This window comes from Sus scrofa, chromosome 8 (assembly GCF_000003025.6).
Source record: "Sus scrofa isolate TJ Tabasco breed Duroc chromosome 8, Sscrofa11.1, whole genome shotgun sequence".
NCBI lineage: Eukaryota > Metazoa > Chordata > Mammalia > Artiodactyla > Suidae > Sus > Sus scrofa.
The window spans coordinates 116,002,971-116,027,149 of NC_010450.4; the positions used below are offsets into that span (position 1 = coordinate 116,002,971).

The window sequence follows — 24,179 nt, forward strand, 5'->3', positions numbered from 1 at the left end:
AGTGGAAAGGAAAAAAAAAACCAGCCTTTGATCTTATTCTCTTGGTGTGCTTTTAGTACTTTAAATGCCAAAATGTTCAGAAGTAACAGGCTTATAATCTAAAGTTATTCAATATAAACAAGAAAGTATTGGGGAGACTATATCCTTAGATTGCCTCGCTAGAGAATAGTTTTTTAAAAGTAAGAAAACATGGAGTTCCCGTCGTGGCGCAGTGGTTAACGAATCCGACTAGAAACCATGAGGTTGCGGGTTCGGTCCCTGGCCTTGCTCAGCGGGTTAAGGATCCGGCGTTGCCGTGAGCTGTGGTGTAGGTCACAGATGTGGCTCAGATCCCGAGTTGCTGTGGCTCTGGCGTAGGCTGGCAGCTACAGCTCCAATTCGACCCCTAGCCTGGGAACCTCCATATGCCGTGGGAGCGGCCCTAGAAAAGGCCAAAAGACAAAAAAAAAAAAAAAAAAAAAGAAAGAAAAAAGAAAACCAATATGTTAATTTTGAGTCTTGTCTTAAGAATTTAAGACTAGTATTTCAGAAAAAACAAAAAGGTCTTGAAAGAGACAGTTAATTCTATTTACATTATCAGGATACTTCTACTTCCATTTATGTTTGCTAGAGTATTTGGCTTAGGTAGAAATTTCATAGTTACCAGGTGGTTCAAAGGAATGCACAAACTCTTACATTTGATGTACTTCATGCTAAGAGCCACAAAATAAATTTTTTTTAGGTTGAAAAAAAATTAGAAAATGGTGATCTTGAAGTCAATCAGTATATGCACTCTACCAGTTACCTAGGGTAAACTTCACACCCTGTGGTCCCCAAAGCAGCAGAAATAGCATTAGTTGCTACTTCTTAGAAATGAAAATTCAGGGGCTCATCTCAGACTCTGGGGTAGGGCCCAGCAATCTGTTTTAATAAGGCATCTAAATGATTCTAATGGATGTCCTAGTTTGAAAAGCAATGGTTTAGGATAATGAGGTATTCTGACACCCTGACTAGAGGCCCTAAAAGAAGCTTTTATGTTTTATTTTCCCCAAAGGAGAACAATGCTTATATTACAGAAGAGGTAATTTATGTTCAATTTTTTGCATCCTTGGCCTCCTGACGCAATTAGCAATAAATAACACTATTTACCATATCCCTTAGGGTTGGTAAGAACCTTGTTAAGAATCACCGATAGCGGGAAAGGCTCTGTTAGTACTTCCAGTCTCCACCTTGGATATAACTCTCTTTGAGGACCTTGACCACACTCTTCTCTTGCTTACCTTGATCACTTCTGCTGGAAGAGGAAAGGTGATGCCGTTGGTTTGTAGAACATGTAACAGAAAGGTCAGGGAGAGTGGAGACTTTGCATTGAGACCAAGTTTTATGAATTATATCATGTATCACTATCTTATTTGGTATTTTTTTCCCTAATGTCAAGGATCAATTCATTCTTTTCAATCCCAATACTCTACAGAAAACAAATGGGGGAAACAAAAACCCTGGTTATATACATAAAATGACCCTCATCAGAGTAAGCTTTAAATGTAAAAACTTTGGTCATCTATAATTGTCATATATAAAAATTTTTAAGAGAAATCTCTTACTACTAAAAGAGAATAATCAGCCACTAGGATTGAAAAATTGTACATTTCCTTAGAAACATAAATTCAATGTGATTTATATAATAGGAACTAAAATATACCAGTTTGCAATTCTTGTTCTAAGATTCAAACATTTCTGTCCCAAGCAAATGATATCTACTGGGTTTAAAACCCTCTATAAAGGAGAGATCTTACTATCTCCTTCTAGGAAAATTTTGCCATTAAATTTTTTTCTTTTAGTTCAGCTAATAAGTATAGACTCTAAACTGAGTGGCAGGGGATGAGGGTGAATGTTTAAGGTTTTTAGATACCACCTTCATATAAGTCTCCCTGGGTATCAGGGCTTTCACGTGGCTCAAAACAAAATCAAGTCCTCATGTATACCAAAGAGGGTCACAATTCTAAGACAGTGGAAATTTGAATATAAGAATAAAAGAAATTATAACTGGAACGACACCTAAGCAACTACTGCCTTATTGCCTCTGTATCCTCTATGGTCATGCTTCTGACTCTCCTCACTTCTATAAAATTGATATGGTTATTAGGGACTAGGAGCCACTCCTAATATTGGAACCATCCACCTTAAAACTACTGGAGAACAGAGAAGCCATAGAGAAATATCGAGAAATGAGTAGCTTTGAGCACTTCTACTCTAGGTCTTGAGGCAAAAGACTGTATCTATCCTCTCCTTCATACTTAGAGGGCAAAATTTCAAACAGCAAGAACAGAGGTTCTTTGGACTTAATTAACAAAAGGAGTCTTCAGGTTTATAGTATTTATCCAATGAGTAGAAAATCACAGTTATTTGAAGCTAAACAGTAATAGAGAATATGCAATGCCCTGGATCTTCTCAGTGCAGGATACTACTGGTTGAAAATTTTCTATCAGGGGATTAATATTAACTTATAAACATTTCATTTTTCACTTGCCACAATTCGTCTTCTGTTAAACCATCTGATCACAACTATCTGCATGAGAAATACGACGACATAATCCCAATTCAAAGATGAAAATAACTGCAAACAAACTGGAAATCAACTTAGTAGTTGTATTTTTCACAGAGGTAAGGGAAAGAAATTCTGGAATTACTGTCCAGATATTATAGGACTGATCAAATAAACAAATATACAGGTGATGTTGGGTGCTAGAATTTTTACCGTTGGAAAAGGTAGATATAGATATTGAATTCGGAAAAATTGGAAAGAATCTTATGGTATTGGATTGGAATAAGCATAAACTCATGATTTTCTTTTTCTTTTTTTTTTCTTTTGTCTTTTTAGGGCCGCACTGGTGGCATATGGAGGTTCCCAGACTAGGGGTCCAACGGAACCATAGCCGCTGGCCTACACTAGAGCCATAGCAACTTGGGATCAGAGCTGCATCTGCGACCTATACCAGAGCTCACCGCAAAGTCAGATCCTTAACTCACTAAGCAAGGCCAGGGATCAAACCCGCTCCTCATGGATGCTAGTTGGGTTCGCTAACCACTAAGCCACAATGAGAACTCCATGATTTTCGATATATATAGACAATAGGCATACATATATAAATATAATGATGTATATGATTAGGTATGTGTGTGTGTGTAGGTGTATGTATATATACACCTATTTCCTATTGGATCCATATATATATCTATCTCTCTGCTGAGAGAACACAGAAGCAATACTGTTAGCAATGAGCACACCTGTTACCCAAATCTTAGTTTCTATATATCATTCTCTAATAAAAGGAACCAGGGCTCCTTGGAGAATAGTTGATTATAGGTGTGAGGCATAGAAATGACAAAATGAGCCTATGCCATTTTGTTATACCAGAAATTAAGGACACGTTCATAGAATAACTGGGGCATTTCCAAAAAATCAGGAGCCACCCTGAAGGCACTTACAACCTGGGACAACTTGAGCTTTGAAATAAATAATAACAATGATGGATTATAACTAATAAATATAGAATTATGACAGAGATGAAAAATCACTATTTTGCAACTATCACAGGCAAGAAGCATCAAACGAATGTAAACTATGAGTGAAATTTTAAAAGAAACAAGTTATTATGTAGTCTCGAATATCTCCCCACAAACTGCTTATTAATTCAATACAGTGAAAGAGTAACATCACAGTAGAGACACCTGGCAGATACCACCTTAACTAAATAAAGTTTACGTCACTGGGCCCACACAGACATAATATCCCTCCGATAATGAGGCACTGAGAAGGACACTACATCATTTCTGTGGTGTTCTGCCAAAAATGCATAACTTGAATCTAATCTTGGGGAAACATTAAACAAAGTCAAATTGAGAGACATTCTACAAATAACTGGCCTGAAGTATTCAAAAAAAAAGTCCATATTAAAAAAAGAAAAAGAAAATACGTGTTATGAAAGACAAAGGCTGCGAAACTGTTTCACATGAAAGGAAACTAAGGAGACATAACAACTAAATGTACTACAATCTACTGAACTGTAGATTAGATAATATGTACTAAATTAAATATCCTATTCCAATCATTGTACTATGGGTATGTAAGAAAATACTCTTAAAAGAGATAGTTCAGTATTTAGAAGCAAAGAGTCATGATGTCCGCAACTTACTCTCAAACAGCCCATCAAAAATCTATAACAATAATAATAATGGCAAAAACAATAGGAATGATTATGTAAATTAAATATTCAGTTCTCTTTTCTTAAAACCCAAATTATCTCAATTATTTTAGCCTTTAAAATCTACCCGAAAAAAAATTTGCCCAGTTTAAGTAGAAACTTGGGAAGTTAAAAAAAGGATCTATAGTCTCAATCCAATTCAATTTAATAAAAAATTATTGAGGACCTATCCACAGGGATCCTATATTTAAAGAGCTCAGTTTACTGGAGAAGGAAAACATGCAAATAAATACAGTGTAAGAGAAATATACTATAAATATCAAAAATGAGGTATAAGAAAGTACTAAATAAATGTTCAGAGGAAGTGATTAATTCTGACTACTATATTAGTATTATTGAACATTTACTATTTATAATTAGGCATTGTCAGTTGAGAATATAGAGAAGTCAGAGATTCTTGGTTGAGAATCTGGCCACAGGTTATCTAGCTAACTAGAAGCCCAGGTTTCAATCACAAGCAGGCGACTCCACAACCCATGAAGAAGGCTTAATGAAGGAAACAGAATTTGAGTTAATCCTTAAAAGTGAATATAATTTTTATGGGATGTGAAGTAGAAAGAAGAATATTTAAGGCTGGAGGAAAAATAAGGGTGAATGCATGGAAATGGCAAATACAGATTGTATAAAAGGGAAACAGCAAAAAGTTCAGGGAATGGTATGTAAGATGGAGGGAGAGAAATGGATAGAGCAGAGGGTAAGAGATTAGGTAGACTTATGAAATATATTAGACTTATGAAATTCTCCATCACGAGAATTAATTAATCTTTGATAGTAAAGAAGCTGATTTGTATAATATGCACCACAATCTTGATATAACTCAATAGAGTCAGTATAAGGAGTCAGTCTTTGAAACATTAAAATGAACCAAATACCTTATTATAATTAATAAGTACCCTTATTACAATTCAATTGCTCCTAAAAGACAGACCCAGAACACAAATCATAAGAACACATTTATAGTGACCTCTGCACCCCTATGTACAATAATTTCGTTTCACAAAGATCTTAACACTATGTAATACTGAAAATGGACAGAAGTGAAAACAGAACATCTAAGATGCCACAATTCTACCTTAGTTTAATAAGACTATAAACCTTTTAAGAAACAGTAAATGAAACGTGAATAAATCATATCGCTCTGCTGTTACAGCTCCATCTTTGTCATAATATTTATGAAAACAAGGTGATCCAATTAAAGGGATATAATGAGTAATATATTCCATAAGCTCCATTAGATATGCAGTAAAACAGCCAGACATGAATGCTTAATGTCAAATTTCTGAGTTATTAGCAGATGTAATTGAGTGCTCATATTAATATATGAAAGTATTATTTTGCCTTCATAGTAAATTAATTATAGATAGAACAAAACACATGGCACTTAAAAGCTGTTTTCGTTTTTTAACGAATATTAATAAAAATCTGATTTTTATTTAGTAAAATATAGGTTTAACCTATTCAGAATCTATACTATAAGCGGAGAATATAGAAAATCTAATTTCATGTACAATAAAAACAAACATTTAAGTTTTGTCAAATGTCAAAAAAAATTTAAATTTATACATTAACAACCACATTAGTGACCATTTTTCATATATTTACAAATGAATGAAAGTAGCTTTCATCTTTATAAAACTTCCTTGCAGCAGAGTTACTAACTATCCAACATAATCTTCCATTTTATAAGAATCCTAAAATATTTCTTTGATTGAGAGAACAGAATTGATCACTGAGATTCAGGCAATATTAGAAGCATCACAGAAGAGAAGAATATGAAAAAGGCAAATGATTTCAAACAGTGTTTGAAAAAACAAAACTTACATTTGGATTTGTAGAAAACTAAAGAATACATGAACAATTAAAGAAATAGAACACTGAGCTATAAAACACCTAAAAATACCTAAAATGGCATTTAATTTTCAACAATCTTCCTTTACATATTTAACTGGATTTCTGAGAGTAAGAAAAATCCATACGTTCTTATAAAGGGGGAAAGGAACTAAAAATGCTCTGTAATAATCTTGAACTGACACCACAGCTGCCTGGAGGGTATTTGCTGATAGCAGGGATTGAGGCTTTAAGAGCAAGGCAAAGAAGAGAGGGTAGTCCTTGAGCCCATGGCAGAGAACTGAAACTACTATCAGTACATGAAAAGAAAAATCTTGAAAATCCATATTAATTATGAAAAGATGCATTTAAAAAAAAAAAAGACCTCTACCCAACAGCAAAGGAAGGTAATAAACATTAACTTTTCTGTTTAAAGTTCAGCTCCAGAGAGAAAAGGCTGAAGAAATCTCAACCTGAAAAAATAATGATAAATTGAGTTCTAATGCCTTAAGTTCTATAGTTTAAGATGCCTAGCATAAACAAACATAAATCCTTTCCATGGGAATTCATTCCTAACCCAGGTCCTTCATGGTTCCCAGACTCAGGTAACCCAAAAAATGAATTATAATCTAAAATTACAAAACTAATGGGGATACAGGACACCAGGAGTGAAGTCAACAGAAACAACAGCAGAATTAGACCTCCATGGATATCAGCTAATAGAAATAACAAATACAGAATATAAAATCCCTATGTTTAAATAATTATAAAAAGAGGAAACTGAAATACAAGCAAAGAATGGTTTATTACCAAAACAAACCAAATATAAATTTTAGCAATAAAAATATGATTATTTAACTAAAAATCTAACTATCAAAATAGTTTTCAAACAATAATTTAAACAATTAGGGGGAGATGATTATGAACTGGTTATTAGATGATGAAGAAATTTTTATTAACCATGACAATGATAAGGTGATTATTTAAGAGGTCAATATTTTTTAGATGTATATACTATAGTACGACATGTGATCTGGGATAGGCTTCAAAGTACATTAGCAAAGAAAACAAAAAGGAACAGAGGAAGCAAATGTAGGAAAATGTAGGAAATTGGAGTGATATGTACATGTAGAATTTTTGTAATAAAGATAAAACAAAATCTCAATGGTTATAAAATAGAATAACCAAGAAAGACCAATTATATAGCACAGGGAACTCTACTCAATATTACGTAACAAGAAATATGAAAAAGAATCTGAAAAAATGGGTATATGTATAACTGATTCACTGTACGGTACACCTGAAACTGACACAACATTGGTAATCAACTATACTCCAATAAATTTTTTTTTTTTAATTATAGAACCCTTAAAGAAGTAGAAGAACGGGAAAAAAAGGCGCCAAGTACATTAAAAAACAACAACAAAAACTCAATGGATAGTATGATCAGAATATTAGATATAGTCAAAGAGAGAACTAGAGAACTGGAAGATGGATCTGAAGAGGGTATCCAGATTAAGAGTAACATTTAAAGGAGAGAAAAAAACCACTTACCTTCCTTTGGGCTCACTGCTGCAGGAAGAGTATTCCAATCAAGAGTCCAAGTAGGGCAAGGGTGGGGAGAAAACATTACTTCAATGCCTTTTTCCTGGAAATGGAGATAAGCCCTTTCCAAATTAATGAATTGATAAAATCTTATTCTATTCTAGAAGACCTCTATTTTCTATACTGGCAAGGAGGAACATAAATATTAATAATCATCAGGTATTCCTCAAAATATTTAGTTAAGAAATATATATTGAGTTTCTTAACAGCACACTTTTCTATCAAATTGTTATTAAATTTCTTATTTAAATTATTACCTGAAGTGACATAGAAGTAATGAGTTACCTAAAAATAGTGGATGTCAAAGAGAAAAGTCACCTTAGGATAAAAGTTTTATCAAAAACAATCCACATAATCAAAAACCGACTCTACATATGTCCATCTTGAAGTATATGAAAACTGCCACAACGTAGGAGCTATATTTACAGGACCAAAAAGTCCCCTCAGCAAAAGATTGGATTAAGCAGATGTGTTACATATATACAATGGCCATAAAAAAGAATGAAATAATGCCATTCCCAGCAACATGGATGTAACTAGAGATTATCATACTAAGTGAAGTCAGAAAGAGAAAGACAAATGCCAGATATCACTTATATGTGGAATCTAAAATATAGCACAAATGAACTCATCTATAAAACAAAAGAGACTCACAGACACAGAGAATAGACTTGTGGGGAGGGAGGGAGATGGACTGGGAGTTTGGGATTAGTAGATGCAAACTATTACAGTTAGAACTATTACATACAACAAGGTCATACTGAATAGCACTAGGAACTATATCCAATCTCATGGGACAGACCATGATGGAAAAGAACATAAAAAATGATGTATATATATGTATGTATAACTGAGCCACTTCACTGTGCAGTAGAAATTAGCACATTGTAAATCAACTACACTTTCATAAAAAATACAACTATATTGAGATGTAATTTCTATGCCATAAAATGTGTCCCTTTAAAGCATACAATTTGATGGTTTTTAGAATATTTACAGTTGCATAATCATCACTAACTAACTTGAGAACATTTTCATCACATCAAAAAAAGCCCCAAACCCATTAGCAGACACTGTCCATTCTTCCTACATAGATCCCTGCTCTGGGCAACTACTCTACTTTCTTTCTCTGTAGATTTGCTCAGGATCTTCTTACTAATTTCAAAGGTTCAAATGTTTATTCAGGTCTTTGCTCAATGCCTTCTCCTCATCAGATAAGCCTTTCTGATTACCCTCTCTAAAAAATGATCCTGACTTCCATTACCTCCATCCCCTCACCTCACATTATTTTTTATAGCACTTATTGTTACCTAATATGCTACACATTTATTCCTGTGTGTGTGTGTGTCTGTGTGTGTTTACCTCCTCCACCAGTATAGGTCCCATGAGGGCAGTACAATTTGTTGTTCATGTATCCAACATTCAGAACAACGTCTGGGGTTTAGCAGACACGTGCATTTTTTTTTTTTTGACTAAGTGAATAAATTTAATATCTCTGGAGAATAAGGGAGATTTTTGAGGCAAGACTGTGCCAAAGAAAACAGAAGAGGAAAAAAGGTGAGATGTGAGTTTACCTAAGAAAAATGTTCCTATTTTATACATCCTCTTAGCACCAATTTTATGTTCCCTCATGTAACTGGCAAAAAAACAAAACAAAAACAAACACACACACATACAACCCCCCAGAAATGAAAAGTTACAGTATAAAGTAAATATATTCACAGAATATATTAATTTGATAGGTTATCTTTCAAATATACAACAATAATCTTGCTAGTATGTAGCAAAAACAAAGTCCTATTAAAAAGGAAAATGTATTGTATCCAATACACAATATCAAGTTAGAATTATATGAAAATTGAAATTTTAAATTATTTTTGGCTTTGAACATTCTGTTCTTTTAAAATTGCAGATATAATGTCCCAAGCAACTTTTATACAATCATAACATTTAAAATCAGAAATGATCATACATAATATATACTACACTCTCTTATATATGGAGAAACTGAGACCCTTTTGTTAAATGACCTGCTGAAGGTAATAATGTTACCTTAGCCAAAAAACTGAAACTAGAACCCAAGTCACCCAGTATAGCCTTTCCATGGACTGTTCCCAAGTCAATGAATGAGAGTCTTAGTCTCAAAGACTGAGAGTGGCAGACCATTGTTAAGAAACATAGAACACTCTGACAGATAATTCGGGCTTAAGGATTCCCCACTGCCTTTGCAAAACTATTTAGAGTTGCACTGAAGTCTGACTTTTCTGACCATATCTTCTTTCTTTTCCTGTATTCATGCAAAAGGATCAAAACTGCATCATGTTCTAAATGCGCTCCCAGCCTCCTCTGGCTCTTCCCACTTTCCCTCACAGACGTTTCCCTCAGTATAACTCTTGCACATCTAACCCGGTCTTGGAGGGTGCTTCATGGAGGACCTGAACACATCCCCTGTAAATTAAAAACTCAGGATTCCTTCATATATATATATATATATATATATATATATATGTATTTTTTTGTCTTTTGCCATTTCTTGGGCTGCTCCCACGGCATATGGAGGTTCCAGGCTAGGGGTCCAATCGGAGCCGTAGCCACCGACCTATGTCAGAGCCACAGCAACGTGGGATCCGCGCCGCGTCTGCGACCCACACCACAGCTCACGGCAATGCCGGATCCTTAACCCACTGAGTGAGGGCAGGGATCTGAACCCGCAACCTCATGGTTCCTAGTCGGATTCGTTAACTACTGCGCCACAACGGGAACTCCCTTCATATTTTTTTATATTATTACAAAAGGGTTTACTTTTAGAACAGTGTAACTTTTTTCTGAATTTAAATTTCAGTTCTCTCTGTGTGTGTGTTTATAGATATTGTTAAATGTATCAAATGCAAATATCTTTCCTAAAGTCATTTTATTGTTGGAAAAGCAGAAGCAGAAAAATCTGAATTACCAATCTTTTTTCTAAGACTCTGCATAAGTATGAATTAAAAGCACAGATAAATGATTTGTTGAAATTTTAAAAATTAGTGTTTTAATACAAAGATTACTCTCCTGACAATTATTAAAAACAAAAATGAAAACACTCAAGAGGTAAATGAGAGATCGCTAAACCGTATAACCATCTGATCAGATACAGCACATTTTGGACCTACCTTGATATCTTCTACAATCAACTATACCATCCTGCTTCACTGGTTCATCACTAGGCTAACAAAGCTTAGCATTAGTGATGAGGGGCAGATTGTTTTGAATGAGAGAGAAAGGCAAGACTATTGGCAAAACTTTTACAATTAGTACTATTAGAAATAAATTATGTTGAAAAGAGAGAAAAATAAATCGGATATGTTCTTATATAAAAAGTCATCAAGCTCAAAAAATAAAAACAATTCAAAGAATTAAAAAAAACTTAAATTTAGACAAAAACTTAGTAAATTGAGATAATCATCTTCATATTGTTTAATTCAAATTACCACCTCAAAATTTAAAAACAGACCAAATCCTTGCAACAGAAAAACATCAGGTTAAAACAATAAAGTTGACCAGCTATGATATGACTTTGGTGTCTTGAATCTAAGGAAAAAAGTTTTGAGAAAAATATCTTTTGGGGGCAGGGAGAGCTGTGCCTGAAGCATGTGAAAGTTCCTGGGTCAGAGATCGAACCCATGCCACAGCAGCAACTTGAGCCACAGCAGTGACAGTGCCAGATCCTTAACCCACTGAGCCATCAGAGAACTCTGAGAAAAAAATACTTTTAAAAAATATATATTCTGACTTATTTGCCTCCAAAGACATAATGTTTAAGATCTTTAATTTACTATATTTTACTTAAATGCCAAAGACTAATAGATATATTAATTGGTCAAGAGTGATATAAATAAAATCTATAACAAAAATGTGAATAGACGATTACAAATTGGGATAGAATGCGCTGCAACATTACTACATGGAAGCTTTCAAACAAAATTTTAATGAAAACAATTTAAGTACCATTAACTTGGTCATAGTGGGTCTCGGTCCTCCTATAAATGAAGAATCATTTTGCTCCTCTACACATGGGACCTCATCTAAGTTCGGATGCCATTCATTTGAGGAGGTCTGCAACTCTGGCAAATGGAGAAATTGGATCCCACACTGAGAAGCTGCTGTTTTAACTCTTGGCACTTCCTGAATCCTCCGGTACCAGGCAGCCAGCAGTGGAAATTCTACCAGCTTTTCAGGAAGTTTCTTGCAGATAATTACCTAGGCAGAAAAAGAACACATTATTACATATTTTTTTGTTTATGAGAGCTGGTTGAGGTAACTTTTTTTTTTTTTTTGAGTTAACTTTCGAAACCACAAAATTCACACATTTTCTGTATACAGTTCAAAGAACAAGTTTTAGTAAATTTATACAGTTGTGCAACTACCACCGTAATCCAGTACTGGGACACCCAATGTCACACCAAAAAGTTCCCTGTGACCATTTGCCATTAATCTCTGCTCCCAGTCAGCTGCAGGAAATCACTGATCTGGTTTTTATGTGTATAATTTTACCTTTTCTAGAATTTTACATAAATGGAATCACAAAATGTGGCTTTTCTCACTTAGCAATATGATTTTGATACTGATCCATCTACTTGCATTTATCAGTAGTTTGTTTTTACTATGATGCAGCATTTAAAGTAAGGCTTTTATTTATTCAAATTAGAAACATTTAAAACTATTACCCCTGAAGTAAATATTTATCTGGGTTTTTTTTTTTTGTCAGATGCTTTCTCCCTAGCATCACCACCAAACTTCAATTTCTTTAAAAATTGGAATGTTCTTGCATCTTTGTGAGACACTGAATATTGTTTCTATAGAAACAGTTATGTTACAAATGATGACTTATGATTATAAACAAATAAAGTAAAAAGGTCAAGACAAAGAAAATCTCTACAAATATATCTAGCAATAATCAGTGTCAAAACAGGAGCCAGAAAGGCCAAAAATTAATGAAAAATTCACATGTATATATAGTTTACCTTATTTGGACTTTGACATTAAATGAGAATCGATTATAAGAACATGAGTTCCATCTAACTCTTTTTGTATATACAAGCATTTAAAACATTGCCTTGCAAAAAAATACTCTGAACAAATGATCAAGGAACCATTTATTGCCCTCAAAGAATAATCCCCTGAATTAGTATTTTTCAAGCTGCTGTTTATTACCCATCAGGAGGTTTTAAAATCAATACAGTAGGGTTTTTTTTTTTAATGAAATAAAATAGAAAATATCAGAATATATAGCATGCAATAATGTGAGTTATTTTGTGTTTATAAGTATATAGTTTATACATGTGATATGAATTTATTTGTATGCTGAATCACTGTAAAATGAATTATTTACTGTAAAAGTAAAAAAGTTTGAAAAATAATGTCTAAAGGGTACCCTGGGAGCCAGAAAGTTTCTAATTCTCATCAAAATACTTAATTGCTTTGAAATAGATTATGTGCTGAGGGAATTGAGCTTTAAGCCATGACAAATTAATTAAATAAGAAATATTCTCTTTTCCTCACCTTTCCTTTATGCCCCTTGGTAGTGATTTATTCGTATTTGTTATATGCATATGGCATCTTTCCTTCTTTTGAAAGAAGTTGTGATTAAGTAACAATAATTCATGTTTTAAAAAATTGAGAACTTGTACTAGGCATGACAGGTCATCCCATTTAATCAACATGCCAGGGTGCTCTGCTAATATCCAGAGAGCTCAGGAGATAATGCACCACATTCATTACACGTGAGAAGACATATTTAAGGAAGAGGCTAATGGAAAATGTGTGAGATGAAAATTAAATTTGTTTCTAAGAAATGAGTTTTTAAAATATGATCTGGCTGATAAGATCAAAACCATTATAAATATCAGTTACTTAAGGACAAGAAAATAAGACATTTATTCCTAAAATAATAGTGAATACACACACACACACACACACACATAAATATATATTGCTATCAAGATCACAAAATGAAATCCTAGCAGCTTTGTAGTTAATTATAATATGGGACAGAAAAACTGTGAATAAAAAGAGAAGATACTACACCTATTCAAAATACCTCCTCCTCTATAGCATTACTTTCCAACCATTTATCATATAAAGCATTTTGTAATTCCTTTATGTCATTTCCTTAGTCAGGTCTACTCTTTCAGAAACTGTTATAACTGTTATATAACTGTTATATAAACTACGTTATAACTGACAAATGTTTAGGTGAGCAGTGTAAGCAGTATTAAAAATAGTAAACAACCTATCTAAAACAATTTTGTGTTTTTGACTTATACAGTCTAGAACTGGTGAGTTAGAACTGAAAATTTTTTAAGACCTAAGCCATAGGATAGGATATGGAAAATATAAGTTAACCACGACATCCATGAATTTTGCAATATGCCAGCCAATAGTGAGATTCCCATTTTATTCTCAATTTCATGCCAATGGGAACATTTAAATACCTATTTAACATAGGTATTTTTTTGCTCAAAAATTCATTTCTGCAATGATTTTACTTTAGCAATAAATTTCATACTTTTGAAAAACTAAATTCAAAGCATTAGATATTAATATATAGCATGTTAAATCATAAATGTTCAAGTTACAAAAATATTTCACAAAATGCCAACCCTGTCTTCCAAGAGTGGAATAATCTTTAAATAGTTCTATCAAGTGTACCTGTTTACTAGTAGTGCTTTAAAAATAACTACAAAATTTTTTGGTACCAGAGCAGCATGATTTTGCCTTAATATGGCTATTCATTGTTATTTCTCCCATCTGCTTGCTTTTCCATATACTAAAGATTCTAGCAATTACATTGAAGGGAAGTGGAGAATCATAAGAAGTGTGCATTTTAATTTATCCCTTTAAAAAATTATTACAGTTGATTTACATTGTTCTGTCAATTTCTGCTCTATGGCTAAGTGACCCAGTCATATATCTATCAATTCCTAACACTTTCCAGAGGAGAGAGGGTTTTCTGGGCACCTTCCAGGAGGAAGTGCTGGGTGATCAGGGGTTACCATGCAAACTAACAGCCTATGAAAATGAAAGGAGCTTGGAACAGAGGTTTAGACAGACCACTTCAGCCTCCTCCCTGCTACTGTTTTGCATATTTGGCTTTATTCTGTTGAGGGACACTGGGTATTTTCCCTAACTCTTTTAATTTTGACCCCTGGCAAATCAAACCTTGAATTAGCAAAACTGACTGCCCTTTCATATTCCTGATCTTATTTCTGTGGCTAAATATTTTGGCCCTAGACTCAGTTCTGTGTTTCTGATCCAAACCTAGTAACTTGACTTTCATTCCTCATTATGAACTTGACCTTGATTCTGATCATTTGGACTGCTACACCATCACCTCAATGTGTGTGTGTGTTAGTATAAAGGCTCAGCATCATAGCCACCATTCAAACTAAAACAGCTGCCTCATTACCCAAGATGACTTACAAGAGGAAAATAAATATAACAGAAATAACATCAAAGTTTTGGCAAAGGAAGATTAATCCCTGAAAGAAAATGTGATGATCCAGGAAAAATACAAACAAACAAAGGAAAATATTTAGAGAATTAGTTTACATATAAATGTCGAAAGAGAGGAATTTAATCACAAATACATGTAATAGAAAAGGCTGAGTGTACAAGTTTTCCAATTTAAACTGAGACGAAAACAGAGTTCCTTAGTTGTATTAGGTAGATGTACTCAACAGTGGTCAGCGTGATGTCCCGTTTGATTAAAAAAGGAAAAAAAATTCTCTTAGGAATACCTCCATCTCAATTGATTCTAATCAGGTAAGTAATATTTAAGCTAAAATCAAATGCAAAGTGGCTGAAGGTGGATATCTGGATAATGATCTAAAACTCACCTTTGCAGTTACCGCTTTGGCACAAAGGGCTAAGAATCTGATTGCAGCAGCTCAAGTCACTGCAGAGGCTTGGGTTTGATCCCTGGCCCAGCACTGTGGGTTATAGGATCTGGCATTATTGCAGATGCTTCATAGGTCACAGTTGTGGCTTGGATTCAGCCCCTGGCCTGGGAACTTCCATATGTAATGGGTATGGCCATAAATAAAAAAATTAAAATTAAATAAAAAATAAATGAAATAAAAATCACCTTTATGCATGTGAATCCATTTTTTTATGCTTTGTTTCATTTGCAAGCAAATACTCAAGTTTTCTCTATCATCTTTTTCTTTTTTGTACCACTTACCATTATTTAAATATATATTATTTGACTGCTTGTTCATTTCTATCCTCCTTATTCTTCTATTTCTACTAGAATATTAATTTCAAAAGGGCTGGGATCGTATCTGTCTTGTTCATCTCTGAATTCCTACTGCATATAGCAGTGGGTGATACATACAGTAGGCTTTCAATAAATTTGTCAAGTGAATGAATTAATGGTTCTTCCACTTTGATTCATTTTTTATGAAATTAGGAACAAACAGTTATCCAAGAAGACTAAGAAGCCGTAAACACCAACGGTATTTCATAATATGTATCAAATGACTGCTCTAATGGCTGAAGTCGATAAGGATGGTGGCAGGGGTGGGAGGAGTCAGAGACAAGAGAATTTAGAAATTTAGAGAAAAAAAAAATCTGTTTTCTTATCATCCAGCTCCACAGACAATATGAATACATATAACATTTACAATACTAATCAACATCTAAATGATTCCTAAATCTTTTTTCACATCCTTTGACTCTGAAGTTACTTTGATTTCCAATTGTTTTGCTTCCACTTTGAAAAAAAGAGAATGTTCTTTAAGAAAATACCAATTGATTAATACTACCTAACTTATTAGTGAAGCACTGGTCTCCAAATACATAGATTTTCATTAGAAACCTTTTCTTATCTATCAATGGAAATACCTGAAGTGTTGGTGATATATAATCAGATTAAAATCTGTTATCTGATTTCTTAGTAAGGGAAGGCTGAAATGCTTCAAAGCAAGAAAAATGCAGCTCTGGAAAGCTAATTGGGAAGTTGCAGAGAGCTCTGGCTTCCCATATGCTGTAATAATATTCTGCTATTATTTTTACCTTGTTATTTTTTCCTCCACAGACAGAAAAAAAAGAAACCTATATACATGCATATGTACCTGAACTAGGAAAGAAAACTACTCCACTTATAATCTCTTACAATATTGAATAGTATTACCAGTTATGTAATGTAATGGTGAATCACTGAGATGAAGGAAAAATACTTCTAATTTATAATATCTAAGAAAATGAAAGTGACTACTTAATTATAAAATAAAGCTGACAAGGGTTTTTACTATTTTAATACTAGAACCTCTAATAGTAGAAAAGAATCACAAAAGCAATTTAAAATTAATAGTCATAACAATTGCTAACATTTTAGCAACTCGAAACTAAGTCAAAATAATTACTAACATTTATTGAAAGCAACTATGTGCCAAACACTGTTCACTTCTTACACAAATTATCAGTTGTTCCTCATGTTGATCCCTATTAGATGGGTACTACTATCTCTACTTTACAGATAAGAAAATGGAGACATATTAATAACTGGCCAAGGAGCATAATGATAGTAAGAAATGGAATAGAGATTCAAACCTCATCAATTTTACAGATGGAAACTTGTAGTCAGATATCCACGCCCGATAAGCCTTACCAAAAAGTGATGGATACAGGGCAAGAGCACAATATCTGCCAAAGTGAAGTAAAGGCCTTCTGCAAACACATGCTCCAGAGGTGGAAGGTCAGAGGCTTTTGTTTTTCTGATGTGAGAAGGCTCCCTGTTGGCAGGAGCTGACTCCTCCTGTACCAGGAGCTTTGATAAGGCCACTTGCAGTTCCAGGCTCGCGGATGAAGAGTCCACCGCTTCGGAAGTTTCCGGTCTATGCACCTTGTTCTTTGTTTTCTCCTTAGCAAGGGAAGGTCCAGCCCCAGCAGCCTTTTGTTGCTTCAGCTTTTGCCGCCGGAGTTTGTCATCGTTATGCACTCTAACGGGCTCACTCAGCTTTTTCTCGAGCTCTAGTATTTCGGCAGGGATGGTTGGGGGCTGGTCAGAAGATTCTCTGAGAAAATTCTCAATAGCTACAGGGATGGTAAGTTCACATAGCCTGGTCCACTGACTAACCTACGACGCAAAACAAAACAAGAAATAAAAGGATCCTTTACTTTCAACATAGCTTGAAGAAAAATATCTTTTTTATTGGGAAATAAGACTGGTTTAGAGAATTTAAATCTTGAGTTAAACCATCCCTGTGGTAGGCTTTTGGCTCTATCAAAAGAGACATCACGGTGCCTCAGTGGAGGTTTGGCATTCCTGTATCTGAAATACATTCTATCCTCCTAGATCCTCTTACTGAATAAATCCTCACTTTTCAAAGTCTTTATATAGCACACCACCACCACCATCTTCCCTCCTTCTGCCCCCCAAAAACCAAGGGTTTCTGAAAATTGCTACTTGACCTCCTGTTCATATGAAAAATTCCCTTTAAAATCCTCAATATAATTAAACTAAAGTAAAAAAGAAGTCATTCCCTAAAAATAATGTCTTAGAGTTCCCACTGTGGCTCAGTGGTAACAAATCCAATTAGTATCCATGAGGATGTGGGTTTGATCCCTGGACTTGTTCGGCAGGTTAAGGATCCTGCATTGCTGTGGCTCTGGCATAGGCTGCAGCTACAGCTCCAATTTGACTCCTAGCCTGGGAATCTCCATATGCTGTGGGTGCAGCCCTGAAATGACAAAACAAACAACCTTATAAATTAAATCTTAAATTTATTTTTTTCAATACTGCACAGAAATATTGGTACACATGAAGGGCTACCTTAACTATTTCATTGGTTACTCTACTTTTTTAAAGTAAATTAAATCTTATTTTCCAACAGAAAGTTAAAATAATATTCAGGTGACTCTGTTATCACTTCATGGCTTTAAATAACAGAGAAGAGATATTGTACTTACTTCAGCACAGGCTTTCAAGCAGGTCTTCTTAAAACCCAGAAGTTCCAAAATTTCCTTCTTTGAGGGGTCTGATTCATATGATTTCTGGATTATGTGTCTCAATACAACAGCAAGTCCTGCCCTACAGAAACTGTCTGGTCTTTCTACCACGGCAGGTAAACGGCAATTCTGGACTACTGGTGGAAGCTCCTGCCTTGAAGTAATATGTATTTCAACATCCTTGGACAGTACACTTCTAAGCAGTGAGACATCGGTGCTTTCTGTGGTGAGAACTAAGCAAACTTTAAAGATTTTGCAGTCACAGTATGATAACAAAAATAAAGTTACAGACGTATGAAGAGGAAAGATGTACCCTCCTATTTGTTGAGACAATTCCAAGTACAGATATTCCTCTGTAAGACTTTTCTTAATGCCTTTCATTCTCTTCCTTCGTTGAGATCCTGAAGCATAAATTGAAGTGGTTATAGGCCTTAGAATATAGTAATTGTGAAGCTAAAATAAAAGATGAATATTTTAAAAAATTTTCCTAGAAATCTGCAAGGATTTGTGACAGATATAATTCTATAAAAATTTGTTCTTGGACTGAATCAATGGCTTTCAAAAGAAAGATTTCCACCCTGTGCAATTAAGTAGTCTTAAGGGTGAGTTTATATCAGCTCCTTTAAAATGAACATATTTCAAGTGCTTTTTTTAAAATTTTTTATTACTCAAATGAATTTATCACATCTGTAGTTGTATAATGATCATAACAATCTGATTTCACAGGATTTCCATCCCACAGCTCAAGTGCTTTTCAATAGAACCCTTCCAATCAAGTACTTTGGTGGGAACAAAAGATGAACAGGATAGGACTTAAGAAATAACTAAGGGGGGGAAAAAAAAGGATGGAATTCCCTGGTGGCCTAGTGGGTTAAGGATCCAGCATAGTTACTACTGTGGCTTGGGTGGCTGCTGTGGCGTGAGTTCTATCCCTGGCCTGGGAACTTCCTTAGGGTGCAGCCAAAAAATAAAACAAAACAAAAAACATGACTGAAATAAAATTTTTAAAAAAAGAAAAAAGAAAAAGAAATAACCAAGAATACATAGGGTTGTCTGGGGATAAAAGCTCTGAGAAGCTTGAACAATGCTGATCCTTCCATACCACCTCTGTTTAATGAACCTAAAATATAACAATGGGTGAGGGGATATATTTATTTCCTGAGAACTGGATTCTCCTAAGTTGGATTTTGATATGTGATGAGCTATTACATGCTAAACACAAAAGAAAAAAAATATTTGAAATTCTCCATAACTTAAACATTGATAAGTGAGGTATGGCCAAAATCATGTTCCTTATTTTCCCCCTACAATCGAAATCTGTTCCTCATGTTTCTTTCTCATTTCAGTTAATAGATCACCATCCTTCTAGCTGTCAGGCCCCAAACCTAGACAGTCATTCTTAATTATTCTTTTCTTTCACAACCCCATCACAAATCCACTCAAAATTTATTTTGGCACTACATTCTACATATATCTAGAATTTGATTATTTCATCTCACCTTCACTGCTTCCACTGTGATCGAAGTCACCACCTATCTTGCGAATTACAGCAACTGCCTCCTATCCCTGCTTTCCATCCTCTAGTCTATTCTCAACATAGTAGCTAGCCAGAGAGATAATTAAAAATGAAATATCTCTCCTCTGCTCAAACCCTTTAATGTGATCCCATTCCACTCAGAGAAAAGGCAAAGCTCCTGCAAAGGTCTACAAAGATCTCTTTCATCTGATCCTCTTTCTATGTGCCTGAGTTCATCTCATCAACTCTCCTCTTTTTCTCACTGCTTCAGCAAATGTGACCTGTTTTGTTCTGTTTCTTCTAAACAAAAGGGCCTTTGCACTTGATATTTCTAGTGCCTAGAATACTTCCTCACCTCCTTCAAGTATCTACTCAAATATCAACTTCTTGAGATGTCCCAGGCTACTGTATTTAACTTGCAAACCCCAATTCCCATTCTCCCTGAAAAAAAAACTTTCTATCCCCTTCTATGCCATTTTTCTTTACAGCATTTATCACTATTATAATATACAATATATCTATTTTGTCTTTCACTAATAGGATGTTCCCTGAGAGTACACATTTTTCTATTCACTGCTATGCCTAAAACAGGGCCTGCTGTGTGTGTGGTGTGTGTGTGTGTGTGTGTGTGTGTGTGTGTATAATCAAGAAGTAGTGAGTGAATGCATGGGTGAATGAAAGTTGATTATTTTAAAGATACAAATACAATCTTGTGGTCAAATTATTAGATGGGTGTTTTCAAGTCATAATCTTTAAGACTTTAACCAATTAAAACTTTATGTTTGCTTTCTACATTTCTTGGTTCTAAAATGCCCCATGCTCTAATCCATAAATCAAAATTCTAAAACTGACACTAGATGGCACTCTTTAAAAGCATTTGCTATATGATAGGACCATGGCATATTAGAGAAAAATTATTTTAAATTATTAAAAATTATTTTTAAAATCTTCAAAAAGTACACATGCAACTCTTAAGTGTATTTGAAATATTAGTGTACTCTGAATTTTAGGGTACTAAAATTTACTAAATTTCCTTTATATTCTAAGTTCCTTAGATTTTTGTTTGTTTTAAATCAAAACAAAATAGTCAAGTACTCTTTAATCTTCTTGGTCTTCAACTTTCTTTAATTAAAGGGCTAATAATCCATTATAACAAAGGGATATCGTTAGTATTGTCTTGGAAAACCTCTTGATAATGCAGGTGATCACTAGTATTTTATATTTCTTTTGTTAAAACATAACAGATCTGCATCATGATTTGTTAAAAGATCATCTAAGAGAAAATCATCCATGTAAATTGAAAGTAACAATGCTTTAACCCATGGAAACCATTTTCTCCCTGAGCTAACATAAATACCTTTTGGATGTTTTTTCCCCCCTGCCTAGAGCTGATTTTAAAACAAAACATTAAAGGGCATTTGTTAAAGCTCACAGGCAAAAGAAACCAATGTTTTGTAGAAAATTGGCAGTCTCTTTGGAGAGTTTGCCCCTGTATATTTATAGCTGATTAATTTATCGATCATCTTAATTCCCTTTGCTGACAGTGGGATACTATAAAGAAGTCCCTAACTGCTTCCCTAAGAAGTAGATTTGAAAGAAAACATAATCAAAATCCTCATTTGCCCAGCAATGTGGGAAACAGTCATTAGAGACTGGTCTTCATATCACTTAAAACACACACACACCACACACACAAAACCAAAGAGACTAAAACATCATGCTATTTTACAGCTTTTGATTTAGGATATGTAGAAATATTTTCAAAAATTATTTGCCACTTCCCGAGGCACATCAGAACTCTGAGAATTAACTTTTACACATCCTATAAACTTTTTTTCACCGTGAGCACTTAATAAATGCTACATGCCAACAAAATAGAATAGCAATAACCTGCCCTTGGACATATCTAAAAATTAATGCGATGCCTGAGAGAAAATGCAAAGTGCTGTTGATTCTTAACATAATTTATGTTTTTAAATATAGATGTTGGTGTTTGTTTTTTTCCTTGTAGATTAAAAATGTTACTTAATGATCTTGGAATTAAAAATTACTCTCCCTGGGCAATTTCTCCACATTAAGAACTACTGTAATTTCTAAAATAAATATGAAGTATTACAAAATCAGTAAGAAATTGGTATCTGTTTTTGGCTTGTACTACATCTTTAATTTTTCCAAAAAAAATAGAACACAGTTTTTGCTTAAAGTTTGCAAATACCATAGGCAAAAAAAACCCCTTCTTTTCTTTTTTCTTCTCCATTTCTACCTAGAGAATCCATTATTTCACTACTTCTATGTCACGAGCTTTAATAAGGTAGATACTATAGAATCATCCTCTGGGTCTCCAAGGCACAGAGCAGGGGCGTAGCTCTTTTTACTCCATATTACATTCCTGCCAAGCACAGAGGTAGTGTGTATGTCATTTGCTCTTTCTCAGCTTTGACAGGTGCCACAACCACAGGGACTCCTGAGATGGAGTGAGAAAGCAGCAGGCAAAACCACAAACTTGAGGAACTGAATAGAGCTGATATAGTGTGTATCTCCTCCTCACACAGGCCAGTTTGTTTGGAAAAGTTGCAGAGGGAATAAACAGGTGAAAAGAAAAGATTTAAGCCTCGGTTTCATTACTTGGTAATCTTCAAAGCTATTTTTAAACAAATGCAGTAGTCACAGGTTTAATATTTTAGGAATTTAGACTTTTTTTTCATTCTCATTCTCATCAACATATATTGGCTTTGATAAAATGAAATATTTAACACATGAAAGAGGAAATGAATTCTATAGGTGTTTTATCTGAACCCATTTTACTATGTTACTCCGCAATGTATATAGAAAGAGTAAGAAAAAACACAATAGGGAGTTCCCATCGTGGCTCAGTGGTTAACGAATCTGACTAGGAAACATGAGGTTGCAGGTCGATCCCTGGTCTCACTCAGTGGGTTAAGGATCTGGCGTTGCCGTGAGCTGTGGTGTAGGTCGCAGATACAGCTCGGATCCCATGTTGCTGTGGCTCTGGCGTAGGCCAGCAGCAACAGCTCTGATTAGATCCCTAGCCTGGGAACCTCCATATGCCACGGTTGCAGCCCTAAAAGGACAAAAAATAAAAAATAAATAAAAACACAATAAACACTGAAAATAATCATACTTCTCTGGAGGCTGGAAAAAAGTATGCTCAAAATTCAAGTCTGGATCTATGACAACTAAATATTACATAGATAAATAGATAAGATATTTATTAAGACCAAGAAAATAATAACTGCAACAAAATATTAACCAATTGTTTTTTAAAACAAGAAATCATCACTCTGCCTGGAATTCGACAGGAGCTTTATATTAAATGAATGAACAAAGAATACAATTCTAAATAGTATCACGTAAATTTTACTGTAATCATACATTACTTCTAATCCTCCCAATCCTTAAAAATACATTTTACTTCCATTACATGGATAAGAACTGTACTTCAATGCAAAAACATTAATTGAATCTTATAAAGGGATCTTATTGGAAAACATTAAGTAATAGGTATTTTTCTAGTACAAATAGCATTACCTCACAAACTTCATAAATTGAACTATCTTGTAATTTTATTGCAGCAACAATCTCACCAAAGTGAAAATCATCAGAAATTGTTATTCTAAGCAATTGTCCTTGATGAAAACCTCCACTCATGTGACAATTCTCAGCACTGGATTAAATTTGACAATTTCTTCCTAATTCCCTTTATTGGATCCTCCTCAGACCTCTCAGTGACCTGTAACTCAGTACTTTGTCCTATTCTCAACCTATACTTACACCTTTGATTACTGGCCTTCAAACTTAATCATGCCACACAATAAGAAATTATAATGAAAGTCATTATACGCTGAATAAAACTGAAACAAAAGAATCACGAAGCAATACCCTTCTACATGAGATGTACCTGTCAATTTACTCCACTTTTTCTTTCTTCTCCAGGGTTATTTTTTTAATGCTGGTTACACTCACTAAATTGATTCCAT

At 34.3% G+C, this 24,179-nt stretch overlaps 1 protein-coding gene across 1 annotated transcript in view; it reads right to left on the bottom strand.

Moving 5' to 3' along the window:
- The window catches only part of GSTCD (glutathione S-transferase C-terminal domain containing), a 128,882-nt gene that overhangs the window by 99,976 nt on the left and 4,727 nt on the right, over positions 1–24,179 (bottom strand). Inside the window, exons 2-5 of the mRNA XM_021101711.1 lie at positions 18,627–19,066; positions 17,326–17,793; positions 11,664–11,915; positions 7,626–7,719 (exon numbers count right to left, since the gene is read on the bottom strand). Of these exons, the coding sequence (XP_020957370.1) occupies positions 7,626–7,719; positions 11,664–11,915; positions 17,326–17,793; positions 18,627–19,066 (1,254 nt within the window). The remainder of the gene's footprint in view (positions 1–7,625; positions 7,720–11,663; positions 11,916–17,325; positions 17,794–18,626; positions 19,067–24,179) is intronic.